Source organism: Bos javanicus, chromosome 23 (genome assembly GCF_032452875.1).
Source record: "Bos javanicus breed banteng chromosome 23, ARS-OSU_banteng_1.0, whole genome shotgun sequence".
Taxonomy (NCBI): domain Eukaryota; kingdom Metazoa; phylum Chordata; class Mammalia; order Artiodactyla; family Bovidae; genus Bos; species Bos javanicus.
This window is the reverse complement of record NC_083890.1, coordinates 35,667,027-35,687,330: the sequence shown is the minus strand read 5'-3', so window position 1 is coordinate 35,687,330 and position 20,304 is coordinate 35,667,027. Positions and strand designations below refer to the sequence as shown.

At 39.6% G+C, this 20,304-nt stretch overlaps 1 protein-coding gene across 1 annotated transcript; it reads right to left on the bottom strand.

The window, feature by feature from the left end:
- Positions 1-5,125: 5,125 nt before the first annotated feature.
- On the bottom strand, positions 5,126-17,502 carry LOC133235963 (chorionic somatomammotropin hormone 1). The gene is made up of 5 exons (XM_061397728.1): positions 17,279-17,502; positions 9,896-10,080; positions 8,184-8,291; positions 6,023-6,202; positions 5,126-5,308 (listed from the first exon to the last, which is right to left on the bottom strand). The coding sequence occupies exons 1-5, from the start codon at positions 17,448-17,450 to the stop codon at positions 5,126-5,128; spliced, it is 828 nt and encodes a 275-aa protein (XP_061253712.1). The 5' UTR covers positions 17,451-17,502.
- Between the last annotated feature and the right edge of the window lie 2,802 nt (positions 17,503-20,304).

The following is a 20,304-nucleotide window of genomic DNA, read 5'->3' as shown; positions in this document are numbered from 1 at the left end:
CTGACTTCACACTATACTACAAAGCTACAGACAGAAGACAGTATGATACTGGCACAAAGACAGAAATATTGATCAATGGAACAAATAGAAAGCCCAGAGATAAATTCATGCACCTATGGACACCTTATCTTTGACAAAGGAGGCAAGAATATACAGTGGAGAAAAGACAATCTGTTTAACAAGTGGTGCTGGGAAAACTGGTCAACCACTTGCAAAAGAATGAAAGTAGAATACTTTCTAACACTATACACAAAAATAAACTCAAAATGGATTAAAGATCTAAATGTAAGACCAGAAACTATAAAACTCCTAGTGGAAAACAGAGGCAAAACACTCTCTGAAGTAAATCACAGCACGATCCTCTATGAGCTACCTTCCAGAAAATGGAAATAAAAGCAAAAATAAACAAATGGGACCCATTTCTATTTATTTTTACCTCACTGTCATTCAATTTATATTTTGTGTATATTTTTAAAATGTCATAATATATTAGAATGCTATGCTAAGTCACTTCAGTCGTGTCCGACTCTGTGTGACCCCATAGATGGCAGCCACCAGGCTCCCCCGTCCCTGGAATTCTCCAGGCAAGAACACTGGAGTGGGTTGCCATTTCCTTCTCCAATTCATGAAAGTGAAAAGTGAAAGTGAAGTCGCTCAGTCGTGTCTGACTCCTAGCGACCCCATGGACTGCAGCCTACCAGGCTCCTCCATCCACGGGATTTTCCAGGCAAGAGTACTGGAGTGGGGTGCCATTGCCTTCTCTGAATATATTAGAATAGCATTGCATATATAATATTTTTACATTATATAGTTTAGGGCACTGACAGTGTGTTGAAAAGTGGAAAATACTATGGAGATTAGTTCTTCAGGAAACAGAAAAGTATCAAAATTTACTGCATAAAATGTTACTTAATTTGGGGGAGTTTGCCAAAAGCTATTTATGAAACAGAATGATCTCTGTTAGTTTCCAAGGCAAACCATTCAATATCACAGTAATCCAAGTCTATACCCCAACCAGTAACGCTGAAGAAGCTGAAGTTGAATGATTCTATGATGACCTACAAGACATTTTAGAACTAACACCCAAAAAAGATGTCCTTTTTATTATAGGGGACTGGAGTAACAGCAAATTTGGCCTTGGGATATGGAATGAAGCAGGGCAAAGGCTAATAGATTTTCACCAAGAGAATGCACTGGTCATAGCAAACACCCTCTTCCAACAACACAAGAGAAGACTCTACACATGGACATCACCAGATGGTCAACACCGAAATCAGATTGATTATATTCTTTGCAGCCAAAGATGGAGAAGCTCGATACAGTCAGCAAAAACAAGACCGGGAGCTGACTGTGGCTCAGATCATGAACTCCTTATTGCCAAATTCAGACTGAAATTGAAGAGTGTAGGGAAAACCACTAGACCATCCAGGTATGACCTAAATCAAATCCCTTATGATAATACAGTGGAAGTGAGAAATAGATTTAAGGGACTAGATCTCATAGAGTGCCTGATGAACTATGGACGGAGGTTTGTGACATTGTACAGGAGACAGGGATCAAGATCATCCCCATGGAAAAGATATGCAAAAAAGCAAAATGGCTGTCTGGGGAGGCCTTACAAATAGCTGTGAAAAGAAAAGCAAAAAGCAAAGGAGAAAAGGAAAGATACAAGCATCTGAATGCAGAGTTCCAAAGAATAGCAAGAAGAGATAAGAAAGCCTTCCTTGGTGATCAATGCACAGAAATAGAGGAAAACAACAGAATGGGAAAGACTAGAGATCTCTTCAAGAAAATTAGAGATACCAAGGGAACATTTCATGCAAAGATGGGCTCAATTAAGGACAGAAATGGTATGGACCTAACAGAAGCAGAAGATATTAAGAAGAGGTGGCAAGAATACACAGAACTGTACAAAAAAGATGTTCATGACCAAGATAATCACGATTGTGTGATCACTGACCTAGAGCCAGACATCCTGGAATGTGAAGTCAAGTGGGTCTTAGAAAGCATCACTATGAACAAAGCTAGTGGAGGTGATGGGATTCCAGTTGAGCTATTTCAAATCCTGAAAGGTGATGCTGTGAAACTGCTGCCCTCAATATGCCAGCAAATTTGGAAAACTCAGCAGTGGCCACAGGACTGGAAAACGTCAGTTTTCATTCCAATCCCAAAGAAAGGCAATGCCAAAGAATGCTCAAACTACTGCACAATTGCGCTCATCTCATACGCTAGTAAAGTAATGCTCAAAATTCTCCAAGTCAGGCTTCAGCAATACGTGAGCTGTGAACATCCAGATGTTCAAGTTGGTTTTAGAAAAGGCAGAGGAACCAGAGATCAAATTGCCAACGTCCACTGGATCATGGAAAAAGCAAGAGAGTTCCAGAAAAACATCTATTTCTGCTTTATTGACTATGCCAAAGCCTTTGACTGTGTGGATCACAATAAACTGTGGAAAATTCTTCAAGAGATGGGAACACCAGACCACCTGACCTGCCTCTTGAGAAACCTATATGCAGGTCAGGAAGCAACAGTTAGAACTGGACATGGAACTACAGACTGGTTCCAAATAGGAAAAGGAGTATGTCAAGGCTGTATATTGTCACCCTGCTTATTTAATTTCTAGGCAGAGCACTTCATGAGAAACACTGGACTGGAAGAAACACAAGCTGGAATCAAGATTGCTGGGAGAAATATCAATAACCTCAGATATGCAGATGACACCACCCTTATGGCAGAAAGTGAAGAGGAACTCAAAAGCTTCTTGATGAAATGAAAGTGAAAAATTTGGCTTAAAGCTCCACATTCAGAAAACGAAGATCATGGCATCTGGTCCCATCACTTCATGGGAAATAGATGGGGAAACCATGGAAACACTGTCAGACTTTATTTTTTGGGGCTCCAAAATCACTGCAGATGGTGAATGCAGCCATGAAATTAAAAGACCCTTACTCCTTGGAAGGAAAGTTATGACCAACCTAGATAGCGTATTCAAAAGCAGAGACATTACTTTGCCAACAAAGGTCCGTCTAGTCAAGGCTATGGTCTTTCCTGTGGTCATGTATGGATGTGAGAGTTGGACTGTGAAGAAGGCTGAGTGCCAAAGAATTGATGCTTTTGAACTGTGTTGTTGGAGAAGACTCTTGAGAGTCCCTTGGACTGCAAGGAGATCCAATCAGTCCATTCTGAAGGAGATCAGCCCTGGGATTTTTTTGGAAGGAATAATGCTAAAGCTGAAACTCCAGTACTTTGGCCACCTCATGTGAAGTGTTGACTCATTGGAAAAGACTTTGATGCTGGAAGGGATTAGGGGCAGGAGGAGAAGGGGACGACAGAGAATGAGATGGCTGGATGGCATCACTGACTCAATGGACGTGAGTCTGAGTGAACTCCGGGAGTTGGTGATGGACAGGGAGGCCTGGCGTGCTGCAATTCATGGGGTCACAAAGAGTCAGACACGACTGAGTGACTGAACTGAACTGAATCTAATATAAAGGACAATTTCAGAAAAAAGAGGTAATAAGATAAAATGGAAATAAAAAGGAATATGAGATATTTGCTTTTAGGATATTAAAAAAATGCATATATATTTGCATCCTTAAAAATAAAGTGTTCTAACAGCATTTCATCCTTCACTACCCAAGTCCTTGACTCACTTTCCCTTTGCTGCTTTTTCTTCCTTCTGTCTTTCTCTTCTTTCTCTCTTATTCATCCCCCTTTCCCTTCTACCTTTGTATTTCCCATTTTCTGATTACTAGGAATTACTGCTAAAGCCCTAAGATGCTGTAAACCAGCCCAGCAACATCACTGAATCTTAGGAGAGCCAGTCAAGAGATTGGCCCTCATACCAGGTTGTTTGGAGGCAACTGAATAAGCAGAGCAACCCTAATCCAGTCACATTGCTTCAGTCTCAGTAGAGACTCAGTCTGTTTGGATGATTTTATAATTTGGGGACCTACTAGGGCATGTGTGTAAGGCCAAATAATTAATGACAAGGATAGTTACTTTAAGAGAGAATGGTATCTCACTTCTCAGATAAATGTGTTTATGAATCCAGCTTTCTTAGCTACTTGGTTTTTATGTGATCAGTTGGACAATCGTCTAGACTCCCTAGTTGGGGGACAATTGACAGTTAACTAAGCTAGACTTGTTAAACCTGAGTGATAGAACCTATGGAATTTTTGCCAGATGATGCAGGAAATGAGATTGCAGTGGAGTGTGGGTGAAGACAGCCACTGGAGGAGGATAGAGCCAGTTCACCTTTGTGTCTGCTATGGTCTCAACCTTTGTGTTGCCCAGAAACTTCATATGTTGAAATCCTGACTCCTATTGATGGTATTTCATAGGTGGAGCCTTTGGGAGGTGATGAAGTTATGGAGGTGACAAAGGATGGAGCCTCCTGGATGAGATGACTGCTTTTATATATAACAGACACATGGAATTTCTCTAGCCCTTTCCCTGATGTGAGGATATAGTAAGAAGTGTGAGACGGAAAGAGGGCCTTATCTGATCACACTGCGAAAATCCATTTCTATTGTTTATAATTCTATGATATTTTGTTACAGCAGCCCAGAAGGATTAAGACAGCATTCTAACAATTTTTAGGCAGTTCAGTAAACCTCATGCTATTTAGGTAGCCATGTGCAAAGCACTTATATTGTCTGTTGTAACACTGAGACAATGTAAGAATCGGCTGACAGTTTGTGGCTTGCTTTCATAAAGAATTCTCAGAATTCAGTCTTCTTGGTAGCATGACCAGCACAATAAGTAATTATCTAATTCTTTGATTCTTATAACTTGACCCAGAATAATTTCATGTGATTCTTTAGTAAGCTCTTTAATGGTCTTTGTCATGTCAGTTCCTGCTATTTGTGACCAATTTTAATAGGAAAATTCTTTCTCTCAGAGGTAGGGATGGATTTTATTTTGATTTTCTATTAAATGAAGATAAAGACATTGACAAATTTCCTTCTTAGATTTTGACATCTCTACAGAATCTGTGTTTATTTTGTTTCAGATGAGACCCATTACACCCAAACATGCATTAAAGAGCTATAAAACTCAAAGAAGCTTTTGACGGGATGGATCATCACTAACCATCTCAGGACTGGTTGGGTTAATTGTGGGCTTAGCATGGGGTGAATCGGCACTTAAGCAAATTGATGTAGGTGCTAATTTTACTCGAATCCCTGTGTAGGCAGTGGAACATTCTATAAAAGGCAGTTTGGCGCACATCCTCATCGTCTGCTGTCAGGGAGGACTTTTCTGACCACACTGGATAGGGCTCGTTCTTCTTCTCTCCAGGATGAACCTAAGCACCCAAAAGATAATGAATTTTATGAGTTTTATTAGTTTTTTATTTTTCAATTTTTTTAAATTAATTAAAAATAAAAATTTTAATATTTTTTAATTATTTTTTAATTTTATGAGTTTTATTAGTATTTGCTCTTCTTTGTTCCTTCTTATTATCAAATTAAGATTGGGGAAGACTTACGAAACTCTCTGGACATGAATTTGGAGCCAGCGTATGGAAAATCTATTAGCAATCTAAAATCAAGAAGCAGAACTCAAGTATGAGTTTGGTTTTGACTTTCTCTTCCCTTCCTTTCCACTCTCATCCTTTACTTTGAAGAGGACAAAGAAAGAATATGAGCAGACGTTCAGTAGCAGATCACCTGGGTTGCTTTTAAGAAAACATTGATCTTACAAATTCTATGCTCCAGTTCTCTTACCCATGAAAGTATTTCAACCACATGTGCCCAGTAAGAGGCTAGCTTTTGGTGGAATTGTGTGCAATGCAGGGAACGCTGCACCTGTCAAAAATTGTAGTTGAATTCTAACTCACTTACAATAGAATCTAGCATTATGAATGATTAGGCTCTCGCTTTATATAACAGCAATTAGAATATAGAAGGTCTGAATCTTGTCCTTACAAAGTGAGATGTTTCAAAACTCATTCCTCAATTCAGAGGTCATCTTCTTTCCTTCATAAGGAAATCAAAGAAGGCTTCAGGAGATGGCTCACCCTTTTTTGTATCATTTCCACACCTTCTAGAAGTACTTTGGTCTTGTCCTCAATCTCTTTAGCCCTTGCCAAGATATCAGGTGAGGCTCCATTCCTGTGCAACAACTCTGTGACTGCCTGATGCAGAGGTTCATCCCACGAGTGGAGCAAACTGATAACCAACCTCAACAGGGCTTCGTCCTAAACAATCACAGGAAACAATCTCATTAAAATAAACAAAATTCAGTGGGCTTGGTAACATGTGATTTTTGCTCAGGGAGGCTGAGCATATAAAAAAACCCTTTATTATTCCTCTGTGTATGCAAAAAAATTTAAAGATGTTAAGGATATAAAATTATAAAATGTATATTATTAGTTTATACTTTGCTGAAATTCTTTAAAAAAAAACTGTCACATAAATCATCCTTTTGATGAGTTCTAATTTAGAACATGAAATATTTTCTTTTCCCCTCTGAAATTAGACCATCTGCTCAGTGAGTTTTTTTATATTTGAATGCTTTGCTTGTCCAGGGAGAGAAATCTAAATATTTTTGGAACTCAATATGGGCCTAGAGTACCTGACCCAGGAAACATGGATCCTACCCATGCCCACATCATTTTCACCTGATGATTCATTTGTATTAATGAATCAAATCATTCATTAGTGTATTCATTTTCTGATTGGTAGTTTTATGATATTTGAACAAAGAGATAATGAAGAAGACATGAAATTCTTAAACACATTTTCCTCAATCCATACCAACACCAGTCCTATTTGCTATCAGAGCAGTCTTTCTATTGACATGTGTCCGGGCAGAAAATGGCACAGTGTTGTCTTTAGTAACAGCATCAGTGGGATTCACAATGGAAGGTCCCCTCCACTGAGTCCACTACTCCAGGATTGGGCCTGAAACTCCCAGGGGCTGAATATCTCTAATTAAAAGTCTTGATTTCTTGATGGGCATGAAATACTTTAGTGGTACAGGAAATGAAAAGCAGAGAAGAAGCGAATAGACATTGCAATAGAAATATAAGTTTTCAGGGGGTCTTGTAGCTTAAAGATGAAGAGTGAGAACTCTGAGTTGGATGAAAGCTAGACTCACTGCTTATTACCTGTGTGATGGGTGGAAATCCCTTAACTTTTCTGAGCCTTGGTTTCTTCATCTCAGGAAGTGTAATAACAGTCACTGTGCTACAGGATTTTTTGTGAGGATTAAGCATAGTAATGAACACAGAGCACTTTATAAATTGTATGGCAGTATAATAGCCCTCAGTAAATTTTAAATTTATTTTAAATTCATTAAAAACATCCTCCTTCTCCTTGACCTTCTTCCTTCATTTTATCATCTCCATTATTAAGATGCTGAGCAGATGGAAAGAATGTTGATATTATTAACAAAGTTTTAGTAAGAGAACAGATTGTATTTAAGAGAAGATGTATGTGAAAATATTTTAAATAATGTTAGGATTGTGGTTCATGTGGGAATCAGAAAGGAACAATTAAAATGAAAAAAAGTTGGAGCTGGGATAAATGATTGAGGCTTGATTTGTAGACTGTGTTTTCATCAGAACAGAGATAATTGTTGCAACCATGAGAAGCAAAACATGATATTTTATAGGACATCTGGGGAGGAGACTCATAATTATGAATAAAAGTAACAGAAGAGTCATAGAGAATGATAATGAAGTAGGTTTCAGAGAAGCAGAAGAATCAGGAGAGCCTTGAGAGTCAGAAGCAATGTCTCAAATGGTGCAGTGTAGGAGTGACTCCTGTGTAGGCATCACTGGTTACAGGGAATACTCAAAACTGTGGTTGTGTTTCTTATATATCCATGAATTCTGCCAACCTTATATATTTTACACACAGAATTTTCGTTCAACCCATGCTTTCATACAGTATAATAGCTGCAATCCTGGGCCTAATGCGTTGGTTAAACTAAGGTTATCTACATGGGAATTTATAGATCTGGTTTTTTTTTTTTTTTGCTACTACAGATCTTTAGTCATCACTTGATTCTATTCATACGTTATCAACTGCATAATGTAATTTTCTCTTTGATTGCTTAGTACTCCTCCACATTTCTCTGCATGTGCAGTTACCATTACTCTAATAATCTAAAGCCTAGTAACACGAGTGCACTGTCTCAGTTGCTCAAGTGAAAAACCCAGATAAAATCCTCACCTCTGTATTTGCAGCTGCTTCTTTGTTATTAGGGGTAGTCATGAATTCGGTGTGGCAGCTGTTGATGACCTTGGAAGTGAAGTTTTTGCCCTCGCCAAACTGTTTATTCTGGGAGTGATCAAGCACATTCAATTCCTTTGGGTTATTTTGGCATTCAATAAATGAATTCATTACCAGAATATTAACACAGCTGATAGATGTATAATTTTTTTAATGAGGGTTACATAACAATTGAACATCATTAGTTTTCCTATTTTTTCCCATTATCACTATAAACAATTGTTTTTCACCTAATTTTCCTAAACTTGAAACTCTTCCCTTCTTTGCTCTTCCCAGGTTTAACTTCGTCCTTTCCAGTTAATAGTAGGACAGCAAATGCTAAAATTACCACAAATAGAAACATGAGCACAACTTTTTATCAGTGTCTGCTCTACAGTGGGCCACTTGGTACTTTCATCAGAAAGAGAATAATTGGTTCCAATTCTAAACAATCCTTCTATTGTACTTCTAAACCTATTCATTGCCAATCTGAGAACAATGTTTGAAGTGAAAGTTGCTCAGTTGTGTCCAACTCTTTGCAACCCCATGGAGTTGTCCATGGAATACTCCAGGCCAGAATACTGGAGTGGGTAGCCTTTCCATTCTCCAGGGGATCTTCCCAACCCAGGGATCAAACCCAGGTCTCCCACATTGCAGACAAATTCTTCACCAGTTGAGCCACAAGGAAAGCCCAAGAACACTGGAATGGGTAGCCTATCACTTCTCCAGGGGATATTCCCTACCCAGGAATCATACCAGGGTCTCCTGCATTGCAGGTGGATTCTTTACCAACTGAGCTCTCAGGGAAGACAAAACAATGTTTAGTAGCATTTAAAAAACTATCATCATTTTGTTTTCCTGACATGGATTCAGTATGTACTGTGGTTGGAAAAGGGCCTTTATGAAGATTAATTAAAGTTAAATGAGCTCATAGGGTGGGACACTGATCAAGTAGGATTAGTGTCTTTATGAGGAGAAACACCAGAGAGATTTCTCTTTTGTTTTTGTGTCTCTGCCTCTGTCTCTCTTCTCTACTCTCTCAACCTGTGAGGACACAGGAAGAAGCCAACCTGGGAAGAGAGAGTTTTTACCAGAACCGGACCTTGCTGGCACCCTGATCTAGGACTTCTAGTCCCCAGAACTGTGAGGAAATAGGTTTATGTTGTTTAATCCACTGAGTCAGTGGTATTATTTAATGGGACTCCAAACTTCCCTGGTGGCTCAGATGGTAAAGAGTCTGCCTGCAATGCAGGAGACATGGGTTCAATCCCTGGGTTAGGAAGATCCCCTGGAGAAGAGCATGATAAGCCACTCCAGTATTCTTGCCTGGAATGCCACAATCCATGGGGTCGCAAAGAGTAGGACATGACTGAGAGACTAACACACACCTTCAAGGTGACAAACACAGGTGCTTTAAATTTATTTTGAAAATTTTAAAATTAAAATGACTGAAAGAAAATTGAAGCAGATATTTCACTCTTTAAGAGTCTTTGAGATTTCATGAAATTGATCCTTTCTTCGATTTACACATCTTATGAGCTGATGCCTTGTTTGACTTAGGAAGTGTGTTATTTGAAGTTTGGCTGATGCAGCCTTTTTGTTTAAAGGATAATATATCCCACTCACTTTCATCAAAATTTCTTATGGAAATAAGCAAGAAGTACAGTACTTACAAATTCATTGAACATTTCCCTGGCGAGCCTATAGTTGTTGCTAGCCACCAATGTTGCTCTCTCAAACAGGCTTTGAAGGGGAATCCGGCAGTTGCCAGGTTGGTTTTTACAGTATGGTGCATAATCCTCCACACCCTGGCACAAGAGTAGATTTGACACCACCAGCAGCAGGAGCAGGCAGGACCCTGCATAAATAAAAACATGAGCCACTCTGAGATGATGTGTTAGCCTGGGGTTAGCAAAAGCCATCCTGTCCAGGGAAGCCTCATCTCTCCCTGTTGCCCTGAGCAGAATTTGATCCAATGAGCCAACTCATTGGAAAAGACCCTGATGCTAGGGCAGACTGAGGGCAGGAAGAGATTGGGGCAACAGAGAATGAGATGGTTGAATGGCATTACCAACATAATGGACAAGAGTTTGAGCAAACTCCAGGAGATAGTGAAGGACAGGGAAGCCTGGCATACTGCAGTCCATGGGGTTACAGAGAGTTGGATATGACTTAGGGACTGAAAAAGAAGAACATTAGAATTTTTAAGGTTTCTTCCTCTCTTAGTTGTATATTGCCATGGTATCTAAGAATAAAATGGTTATTTAAAATTAAGTGATGAAAGTAAAAGAAGTGACTCTTCAAAAAGCAGAATTAAGTTGGAGAATTGTGGGACTGTATCTCTGAACATCTAAGCTTATTGGGACAAGCAAGGAGAATAATAGTTCATATAACACAGGCATATTTGTGTACACATATTTCTGTGTGTATATGCATGTGTTATACATAAAGACAAATATGCACATAATTCCTACATGGAACTTTGTGCTTTTTAAAAATTAAACTATATAGGAGGCAATAAGTATAGCTGTGGTTGTTCCAATAGTCATGTATGGATGTGAGAAATGGACCATAAAGAAAGCTTAGCACTGAAGAATTGATGCTTTTGAACTGTGGTGTTGGAGAAGACTTTTGAGAGTCCCTCGGACTGCAAGGAGATCAAATGAGTCAATCCTAAAGGAAATCACTCCTGAATATTCATTGTAAGGACTGTTGCTGAAGCTGAAGCTCCAATACTGTGGCCACCTGATGCAAAGAACTGACTCATTGGAAAAGACCCTGATGCTGGGAAAGATTGAAGGCAGGTAGAGAAGGGGACAACAGAGGATGAGATGGTTGGATGGTCTCACCGAATCAATGGAGATGAGTTTGAGCAAGCTTCAGGAGTTGGTGATGGACAGGGAAGCCTGGCATGCTGCAGTTTATGCCGTTGCAAAGAGTTGGACACAACTGAGAGACTGAACTGAACTGAACTGAAGGATAGCAGAATATGATAAATCCGAATGTAATTGATCATTTATTGGAAGACAGCTAACTATATGGATTTTTTTCTATTAAAATATAATTTGGTGATCATATAACAGATCTAAATATCCAATATATGACTGAAGAGGATCTCAGTGTGTTATCCACACTGTAAACTGAAGGAATCAATTATCAATGGATAACTATGCATTAACCTTGTAGTTTAATGAGCAAAATAAACTGATAAACACTTGTGTCCTTTTCTCAGTGTTCAGGTCAGTTCAGTTCTCAGTCATGTCTGACTCTTTGCGACCCCATGAACTGCAGCATGCCAGGCCTCCCTGTCCATCACCAACTCCCAGGGGTGCACCCAAACTGATGTCCATTGAGTCGGTGATGACAGAGTCTCATCCTCTGTTGTCCCCTTCTGCTCTCAATCTCTCCCAGCATCAGGGTCTTTTCAAGTGAATCAGCATCAGGTGGCCAAAGTATTGGAGTTTCAGCTTCAACATCAGTCCTTCCAATGAACACCCAGGACTGATCTCCTTTAGGATGGACTGGTTGGATCTCCTTGCAGTCCAGGGGACTCTCAAGAGTCTTCTCCAACATCATAGTTCAAAAGCATCAATTCTTTGGTGCTCAGATTTCTTGATAGCCCAACTCTCACATCCATACATGACCACTGGAAAAACCATAACCTTGACTAGGTGGACCTTTTTGACAAAGTAATGTCTCTGCTTTTTAATATGCTGCCTAGGTTGGTCATAACTTTCCTTCCAAGGAGTAAACGTCTTTTAATTTCATGGCTGCAATCACTATCTGTAGTGATATTGGAGCCTCCCAAAATAGTCATCCACTGTTTCCCAGTAAGCTATACTCTTTGCCTATAACAATCTTAGGTGCTATTGTGCCTAAGCATTGAAACTGGGGCTCAAAGGAAACACAGATGTATAGAACAGTCTTTTGGACTCTGTGGGAAAGGGAGAGGGTGGGATGATTTGGGAAAATGGCATTGAAACATGTATAATATCATACAAGAAACGAATTGCCAGTCCAGGTTCAATGCAGGATACAGGATGCTTGGGGCTGGTACACTGGGATGACCCAGAGAGATGGTATGGGGATGGAGGTAGGAGGGGGGTTCAAGATGGGGAACATGTGTATACCCGTGGTGGATTCTTGTTGATGTATGGCAAAACCAATACAATATTGAAAAGTAATTAACCTCCAATTAAAATAAATAAATTTATATTAAAAAAATAGAAAGTCAAAAAAAAAAAAAAGAAACTGGGGCTCTTCCCAGAAATTCATAGATATGAGCCCTGCTGCAGAGTTTGTGTTCTTGATGCTGGAATCTCTGTTCTCTGGTCCACTAAGTCCCAGGCTTTCTCTCCTGAGCATCATCTGGGTCTCCTGTTTACACAGGTGTTTGTATTTTGGTTTTCCTATCAATTCTCTTGTTCTTTTGATCAGGCTATCCAACCTCTTGATGATTTATTTTTCAGACCCTTTTCTTCTTTGTTTTTCCTGATTCTTGTTAATGTATTTGCTTTCATATATTCCTGAATTTCAGTATCTACAGATGTCCTACCCTATCCTCTTGCTGTCTAAATTTTGGCTTTTAGCATCACCATATTTTTCTGAACTTCATTTTCCTTTTGGTCCAGTTTCTGGTATTCAAATTAATCTGGATTTTTACATCTGGCTGTTTTTGGTGCCTCAAGCAACTTTGAGAAGTTAGCTTTCTCTCTATGCAATACTGTCCCTTATTTTGATACCATTGCGGATTTTCTATAATTTCTCTTCCTGCCTCATATTTTGTCTTTGTCCTTTTATAGATACTGTAACTTCAGTACTATGTGTCTTTACATTGGCATTAATATTTATAATAAATTCTTAACCTGATGTAGCAGATAATTAAAAGGAATACAATCAAAATAGTAATAATAAATCCACCCAAATTAATATCCATAAATACTCCCATTTTTAAAAGATATTCTATCCAAATATTATTGAGACACCCTAACTCATGTTTCATTACTAACCGGTTCAATTTTGAGACAGAATATAGAGAACAATGGAGTGGTAAACGCTGACAATTAATTACTTTGCTCTTTATATGTCTCATTCAGTTCAGTTCAGTCTCTCAGTCATGTCCGACTTTTTGTGACCCCACGAATTGCAGCATGTCAGGCCTCCCTGTCCATCACCAACTCCTGGAGTTCACCCAAACTCATGTCCATTGACTTGGTGATGCCATCCAGCCATCTCATCCTCTGTCATCCCCTTCTCCTCCTGTCCCCAATCCCTCCCAGCCTCAGAGTCTTTTCCAATGAGACAACTCTTCACATGAGGTGGCCAAAGTATTGGAGTTTCAGCTTTAGCATCAGTCCTTCCAAAGAACACCCAGGACTGAGCTCCTGCAGAATGGACTGGTTGGATCTCCTTGCAGTCCAAGGGACTCTCAAGAGTCTTCACCAACAGCACAGTTCAAAAGCATCAATTCTTGGGCGCTCAGCTTTCTTCACAGTCCAACTCTCACATCCATACATGACCACAGGAAAAACCATAGCCTTGACTAGACGGACCTTTGTTGGCAAAGTAATGTCTCTGCTTTTGAATATGCTATCTAGGTTGGTCATAACTTTCCTTCCAAGGAGTAAGCATCTTTTAATTTCATGGCTGTAATCACCATCTGCAGTGATTTTGGAGCCCCCCAAAATAAAGTCTGACACTGTTTCCACTGTTTCCCCATCCATTTCCCATGAAGTGATGGGACCAGATGCCATGATCTTCGTTTTCTGCATGTTGAGCTTTAAGCCCACTTTTTCACTCTCCTCTTTCACTTTCATCAGGAGGCTTTTGAGTTCCTCTTCAGTTTTGCCATAACGGTGGTGTCATCTGCATATCTGAGGTTATTGAGATTTCTCCCGGCAATCCTGATTCCAGCTTGTGCTTCTAATTAGTAACTGTGTAAATGTTAGTTTTGGTACAGTAGCACAAAAACTAGCACATATTAGAGCTATTCCTAGCACATATTAGAGCTCCCTGTGGGGTGATTGCTTTTGATGAAGGATGTGAACTGAGAACTATAATCGTCAAAAAGATGAGTGGACATGAAAGGAAGCAATGCAAGGAAGACATAGGCTTTTGTTGTTCTGGTAGGAAAAGCTTGCTGTGTCTCTCATCTACAGTCTAATCTCCAGATCTAACAAAACCCTTATTCTTCCTTTGATTTTTTAAAAATTTGGGTTTATTTATGTTTTTTGCTCTTCGGTTGTATGAATCTCATATATTTTTGGATAGTAAGACCTTATCAAATATGTGATTTGCAAATATTTCCTTTCATTCTATATGTTGCCATTTGATTTGTTGATGGGTTCCTTTTCTGTGCAGAAGCCTCTGAGTTTGATGTGGTCCCACTTGTTTATTTTTTCAGTTGCTGCCTTTGCTTTTTGTGTGAAACAAACAAAAAAAATATTGCAAAGACATATGTCAAGGAGATTCTCTCAATGTTTTCTTCTAGGAGTTTCATGGTTTAAGGTTTTATGTTAAAATTTTAAATCAGTTTCTGGTACAGTTTAATTTTTTTGTGTACAACTATCCTGTTTTCCCATTACCGTTTATTGAGACCATCGTTTCCCATTGGATATTCTTGGTTCCTTTGTCATACATTAATTGACAATACATGGGTGTGTGCTTCTTTCTGGATTCTCTGTTCTGGCCTGTTGACCTGTGTATATGTTTTGATGCAAATGTCATTGCTTTTTTATTAATTTATATATTTATAGTTTTCTTTATTTCTCTTTCAGATAGTTTGCTATTGGTGTATGGATAGGCAACTGAGTTTTGCATATTGGAATACAGTAAACAAAATATATGCTACAGCTTTATGGAATAGACATTTTTCCCCCAAATAAGACGTACAGATGGCCAAGAGGTATATGACTAGATGCTCAACATCAGTAATTACCAGGAAAATGCAAATCAAAAGCACAAGCGATTTTCCCCCATACTTGTTAGAATGGCCATTAGCAAAAAGGTAAGAAATATTAATAACGTGTGTTGAGGAGGGTATGGAGAAACAGTAGGTCTTGTGCACTGTTGCTGGGAGTGTGAATTGGTGCAACTCCCACGGAAAGCGACTGTGCAGATTCCTCAAGAAATTTAAAAGAGTAATGTTATATGATCCATTAATCCTACTTCTGGCTTACTTCAAAGCTCAAAGCTTACCTCAAAGACCCAGGTTCGATTCCTGGGCTGGTAAGGTCCCCTGGAGAAGGAAGTGGCAACCCACTCCAGTATTCTTGCCTGGAGAATCCCATGGACAGAGGAGCCTGGCAGGCTACAGTCCATGATGTTGCAAGAGTTGGACACAACTTAATGACTAAAACGAAACCACAGTGTCCTACTTCTGGATATATATTCAAAGGAAATGAAATCATTATCTTAAAGAGATATTTGTACTCCCATGTTCATTGAAGCATTATTCACAGTAGCCAAGATAGAGGGACAATCTCAATATTGTCAACAGGTGAACAGATTAAAATAATATGATATGGTATATATGTGTGTGTGCATGAATATTATTTAGCCATTTTAAAAAGGGAGAAAATATACCATTTGTGGCAAATGGATAAAACTGGAGAGCCTGATGCTAAGTGAAATAAGTCAGAGAAAGAGAAATACCATATGATCTCAATTATCTGGAATCTAAAAAGAATTGGAACTCAGAAACAGAACAGGAAAGTGATTGCCAAGAGCTGGAGGGTGCAGAAAATAAGGAGAGATTTCTAAAAGGTTACACATTCTCATTTAATGAGGTCTGAAGCTCTAATGTAGAGCGTGGTGACTATAAGGGATAAGATTGTGCTGTATAATTGAAATTGCCTAAAACAATGGAGCTTATATGTTCTTTACAAAAAAAAATAAACAGTAAACCTGTGAGGGGATGACTTTGTTACTGAACTCAATAGAAAAGGAAAATATTTTCTAAGACATACATACATTGGGGTCAACAAGATGGTGGAGGAGTAGGTGGACATGGAGTACATCTCTCTCCATGGATGCATCTAGAATTCATGTACAGGGTTTTCCTGGAAGCTCAGTGGTAAAGAATTAGCCTGCCAATGTAGAAGGCATGAGTTCGATTCTTGATCTAGAAGGATCTCCCATGTCACAGAGCAACTAGTCCCATGCACCACAATTATTGAGCCTGTGCTTTAGAGCCTAGCAACTGCAAGTACTGAACTCCATATCACAACTACTGAAGCCTGTGTACCTAGAGACCGTTCTCTGTAACAAGAAAAGCCACCACAGTGAGAAGCCCTGTATGCTGCACCTAGAGACTGTCCCCCACTCTCTGTACCTAGAGAAAAGTCTAGGAAAACATGAGCTGCGTTAATTTGTGTTGCAGGATGGGGGAGTCGACAGATACTGGGGAAATAAGAAATGAACACATTTTCAATAGGTTTCCATATTTTTCTACATTTGCTTCTTCTTGTCCCCCTCCTCTACAAGGATGGTGTTTAAAAAAGAAATTAATACCCCACTCCAGTACTCTTGCCTGGAAAATCCCATAGATGGAGGAGCCTGGTGGGCTGCAGTCCATGGGGTTGCTAAGATTTGGGCACGACTGAGCGACTTCACTTTCACTTTTCATTTTCATGCATTGGAGAAGGAAATGGCAACCCACTCCAGTGTTCTTGCCTGGAGAATCCCGGGGATGGGGGAGCCTGGTGGGCTGCCGTCTATGGGGTCGCACAGAGTCGGACACGACTGAAGTGACTTAGCATAGCAATGCACATTTAAGTACCTCTAGAGATATATCAGGAGTTCCTGACCACTGGAAAGGAAGTCATAGATTCATGCGAAACTCACTAGGATGAAGGATAGAAGGAGGTGGGAAAGCAAGCAGAATCAATTTGCACCAGGGGGTCAGGGAGCTGAAGCAGGGGAGAGATCCCGGCATTCGGGGCAATTGGTTGGGCAGAAGGGAGGCATTTGAGGCTTTTGGAGAGTGAAGTAGCTGATCTGTGACAGTCCAGATGGAGTGGAACCACACAGATAATCCATGCCATAGCCTTATATACCTCGAACAAGGTCACAAATCCACTGGTGCCCACGATGGCTAGATGCTGGAGCCATGAGGATTGGAGAGAAATCCCAGGATGAGGACTGCTGCTGATGGGGAGATGGCCCAACAGGACTGAATGGAGGAAATCTGTGGTGGGGAATGCCTAAGGAGGAAAACCTGGCAACCATAGAAATAGGGTGCTACTGATTAGTCACACCCTGGGGGTGGAGTTTTCACTGCTTCTCTCTTACCTTATTCTCTCTTATCAATGCTGGTGCCTGCATAAGAGCAATAGGGAAAGATCACAGTGATGGTGGCCTTCAAGTGACCAGTGCACTGTGCAATAGAAAATTTCAGTATCTGTATACACCCTATGCGGGCGTGCTAAGTTGATTCAGGTGTATTCAACTCTTTGAGACCCTATGGACTATAGAAACCAGGCGCCTCTGTTCAGGAGGATTTGCCAGGCAAGAATACTGGAATGGGTTGTCATGCCCTTCTCCAGGGGGTCTTCCCTACTCAGAGATCTAACCAGTGTCTCTTACCTCTCCTGCATTGACAGGTGGGTTCTTTACCACCAATACCCCCTGGGAAGCCTATATATAGGCTACCCTATCTATCCTATTGTCTTACTATCTCAATTTTGACTTGTGTTAAAATTAAACATCTAAATGTATGTGTGTTAATGTTTATTACAGAAAAACCACACTCTTCCTCAGTGGTAGTGGTGGTCTATGTCTACGGTTAAAGAACTAGGACAGGCTTCCTCTGCCCTGGGATGGATTTCCTGTACCCTCCTGTTCAGGGAGGTCAGTGGGTGGCCAACTCCATCTATGTACACCTTGTGTGGGGGTCCGCTGCAATTCTGCAGCATCGTCACAAAGAATTTTGTCTTAGCCACTGGAGATGCAAACTGTGCAGTGTCTCAAGACTTTTTATTCAGTCCCAGTGGGTTTTATCAGGAAGGCACAACCCTTAAGAATAAAAACAGACTGCGTAGAAAAGAATACAAACTCATAGTCTTTATCATCTTCATAAATGTAAGTGATAAATCTCACCAAACTCATTCAGATATATTCTCAAATAAATTTTTTATTGGCTGCCAAGTGGTAAAGCTGGAGCATTCATAATCTGGAGGAGTCCATACAGGCTCTTTCACATCAAGACAATATCTTGTCACATTCTTTTCCAGTTGCATTGATGGGCAACAGTGTTTGCACACAATGAAAGAGTCAAAGATAAGGGATTTAACCCAGAAAAAAATTCAACTCTCTTGCTTGTGAGAAGCAAGAAATTTCTTTTCACTTTGAAAATATATATATATTTTTTAGTTTCTACTGTACTGTGCATTAGGCAGTATAAGACACCTAATGTTATATGCACTGTCACATTTATATTTTTATAAATGTATGTCACAACCATACATGGCAGGGATAAATATCATTATTTTGGAGGTAGAGAACTTTCTCTCTTGCTTTCCATACACTTCCTACATATTAGATTTTGATGTCAATTTTAACCATTATTTTTCCTAAATCTCCTAGTGAGCTGTCCTTTTCTTTCCAGACCTTCTATCACAAACTGCTCTGTCCAACTCCTGGAAGAGCCCCAGTTCCCTAATATCCCTGGGATCCCCTTTATTTCTGTCTAATACTGGCTCTGTTCTTCAGCCAGATTTTGCTTTAAAAATGCAATTATAGTTTTGTTTCTGCTCCTTAAACCCTTGGATGGCTGACTCTTGTCTTTAGAAGAAAGTCTAGTTTCTTTCTCACTCTTCTTGGGTCTCACCTAGATCTTGCCCTTGTCTGAGCTTCAGATTCACTCCTGGCCTGTCTTTTCTCTTCTCTCTCCAGTCCAGCTACGCCAGACCTTACCTGTTCCCCGAAAACACCATCATCCTCCACTGTCTTCCCTCTCTTGTTTTTTTGCCTAGAATGTTTCTTCCTATCATTTCCTCAGCTTCCTCCCATGTATCTTTTAGATTTTTAGCTTCTGCACCAGTTCCTTGGACAGTGATTCCTAATTGTTGGACTAGGAGCCAAGTTCCTTTGACCTAGTTACCCTTCTCTGTGCTCTCACAATGTCAATCCTTCCTGTTTCAACATTTCTTCCAGATTGCTGTTTTGTGTTCAAGTATCTGTATTTTCTGCTAGAATATAAACTTACTGAAATCAGTGGCTCGCCTGTCCTGTTTATCTAAGTATGTTCATCCTGTAATGAAGAATCTGGTGCTGATGAATCATTCAGTAAACAGTTGTCAAATACAAAAAGAATTAAAAAACAAACAAACAAACAAAAAAACCAGAAAACCAGAGAGGTTGAATCTCCTGCCCTGAGTCATGCAAGTTATACCTCTGGCCACACCTGGATTAGAGCCCATGTGTGTTCATCAAGAGAGTCCAGTTTTCACTCCATTTTACTGCTACCTTGGGGAAGGGCTGGTGTGACTCATAAGGTTCATACTTGCTTTTTCCTCTTTTCTGCCCTAGGAATAGTATTTTAGATCCAGTTTTAGATAATAGAAGGTTCCAAATTCCTTTTGATAATAGAACATATACTTTAAAATAGTATTTTGAAGATAAGTGACTGCTTAGTGGTATATCTGCGTGTTTTGAAAATTTATATAATCTAGAACGTTCTTGTGAAATCTATCATAAAGTAATTCAATTTTGATCTTGAATTTAGTGCTAAAATTTAAAGTTATATTTTTATCATCTTCTAATCTTCCTTAAGTTCTCCCTGACAGGTGTCTTATAAATCATATTACTGGGGGATTACTTATGCAATGCCAAGAGGATAGAGATAAGTTGCTGCCATATAGATAGCCGTATCTGTTTTTGTCAATAAGGGGAGAAATTCATTTGTTGGCAAGCTTTTCGTACGTGGAAGGTGAATCTAGTTTCTGATTATCAGTGATTATTTAATCTATGAAGTTTAATAATTCCCAGTCCAAACAGTGGTGAGTAATAGAAGTGCAAACCTTGGCTCTGATTTTGTTTAGGTTATTTCTGTTGATATTTGTAAACACCTTTTTAGTTGTTA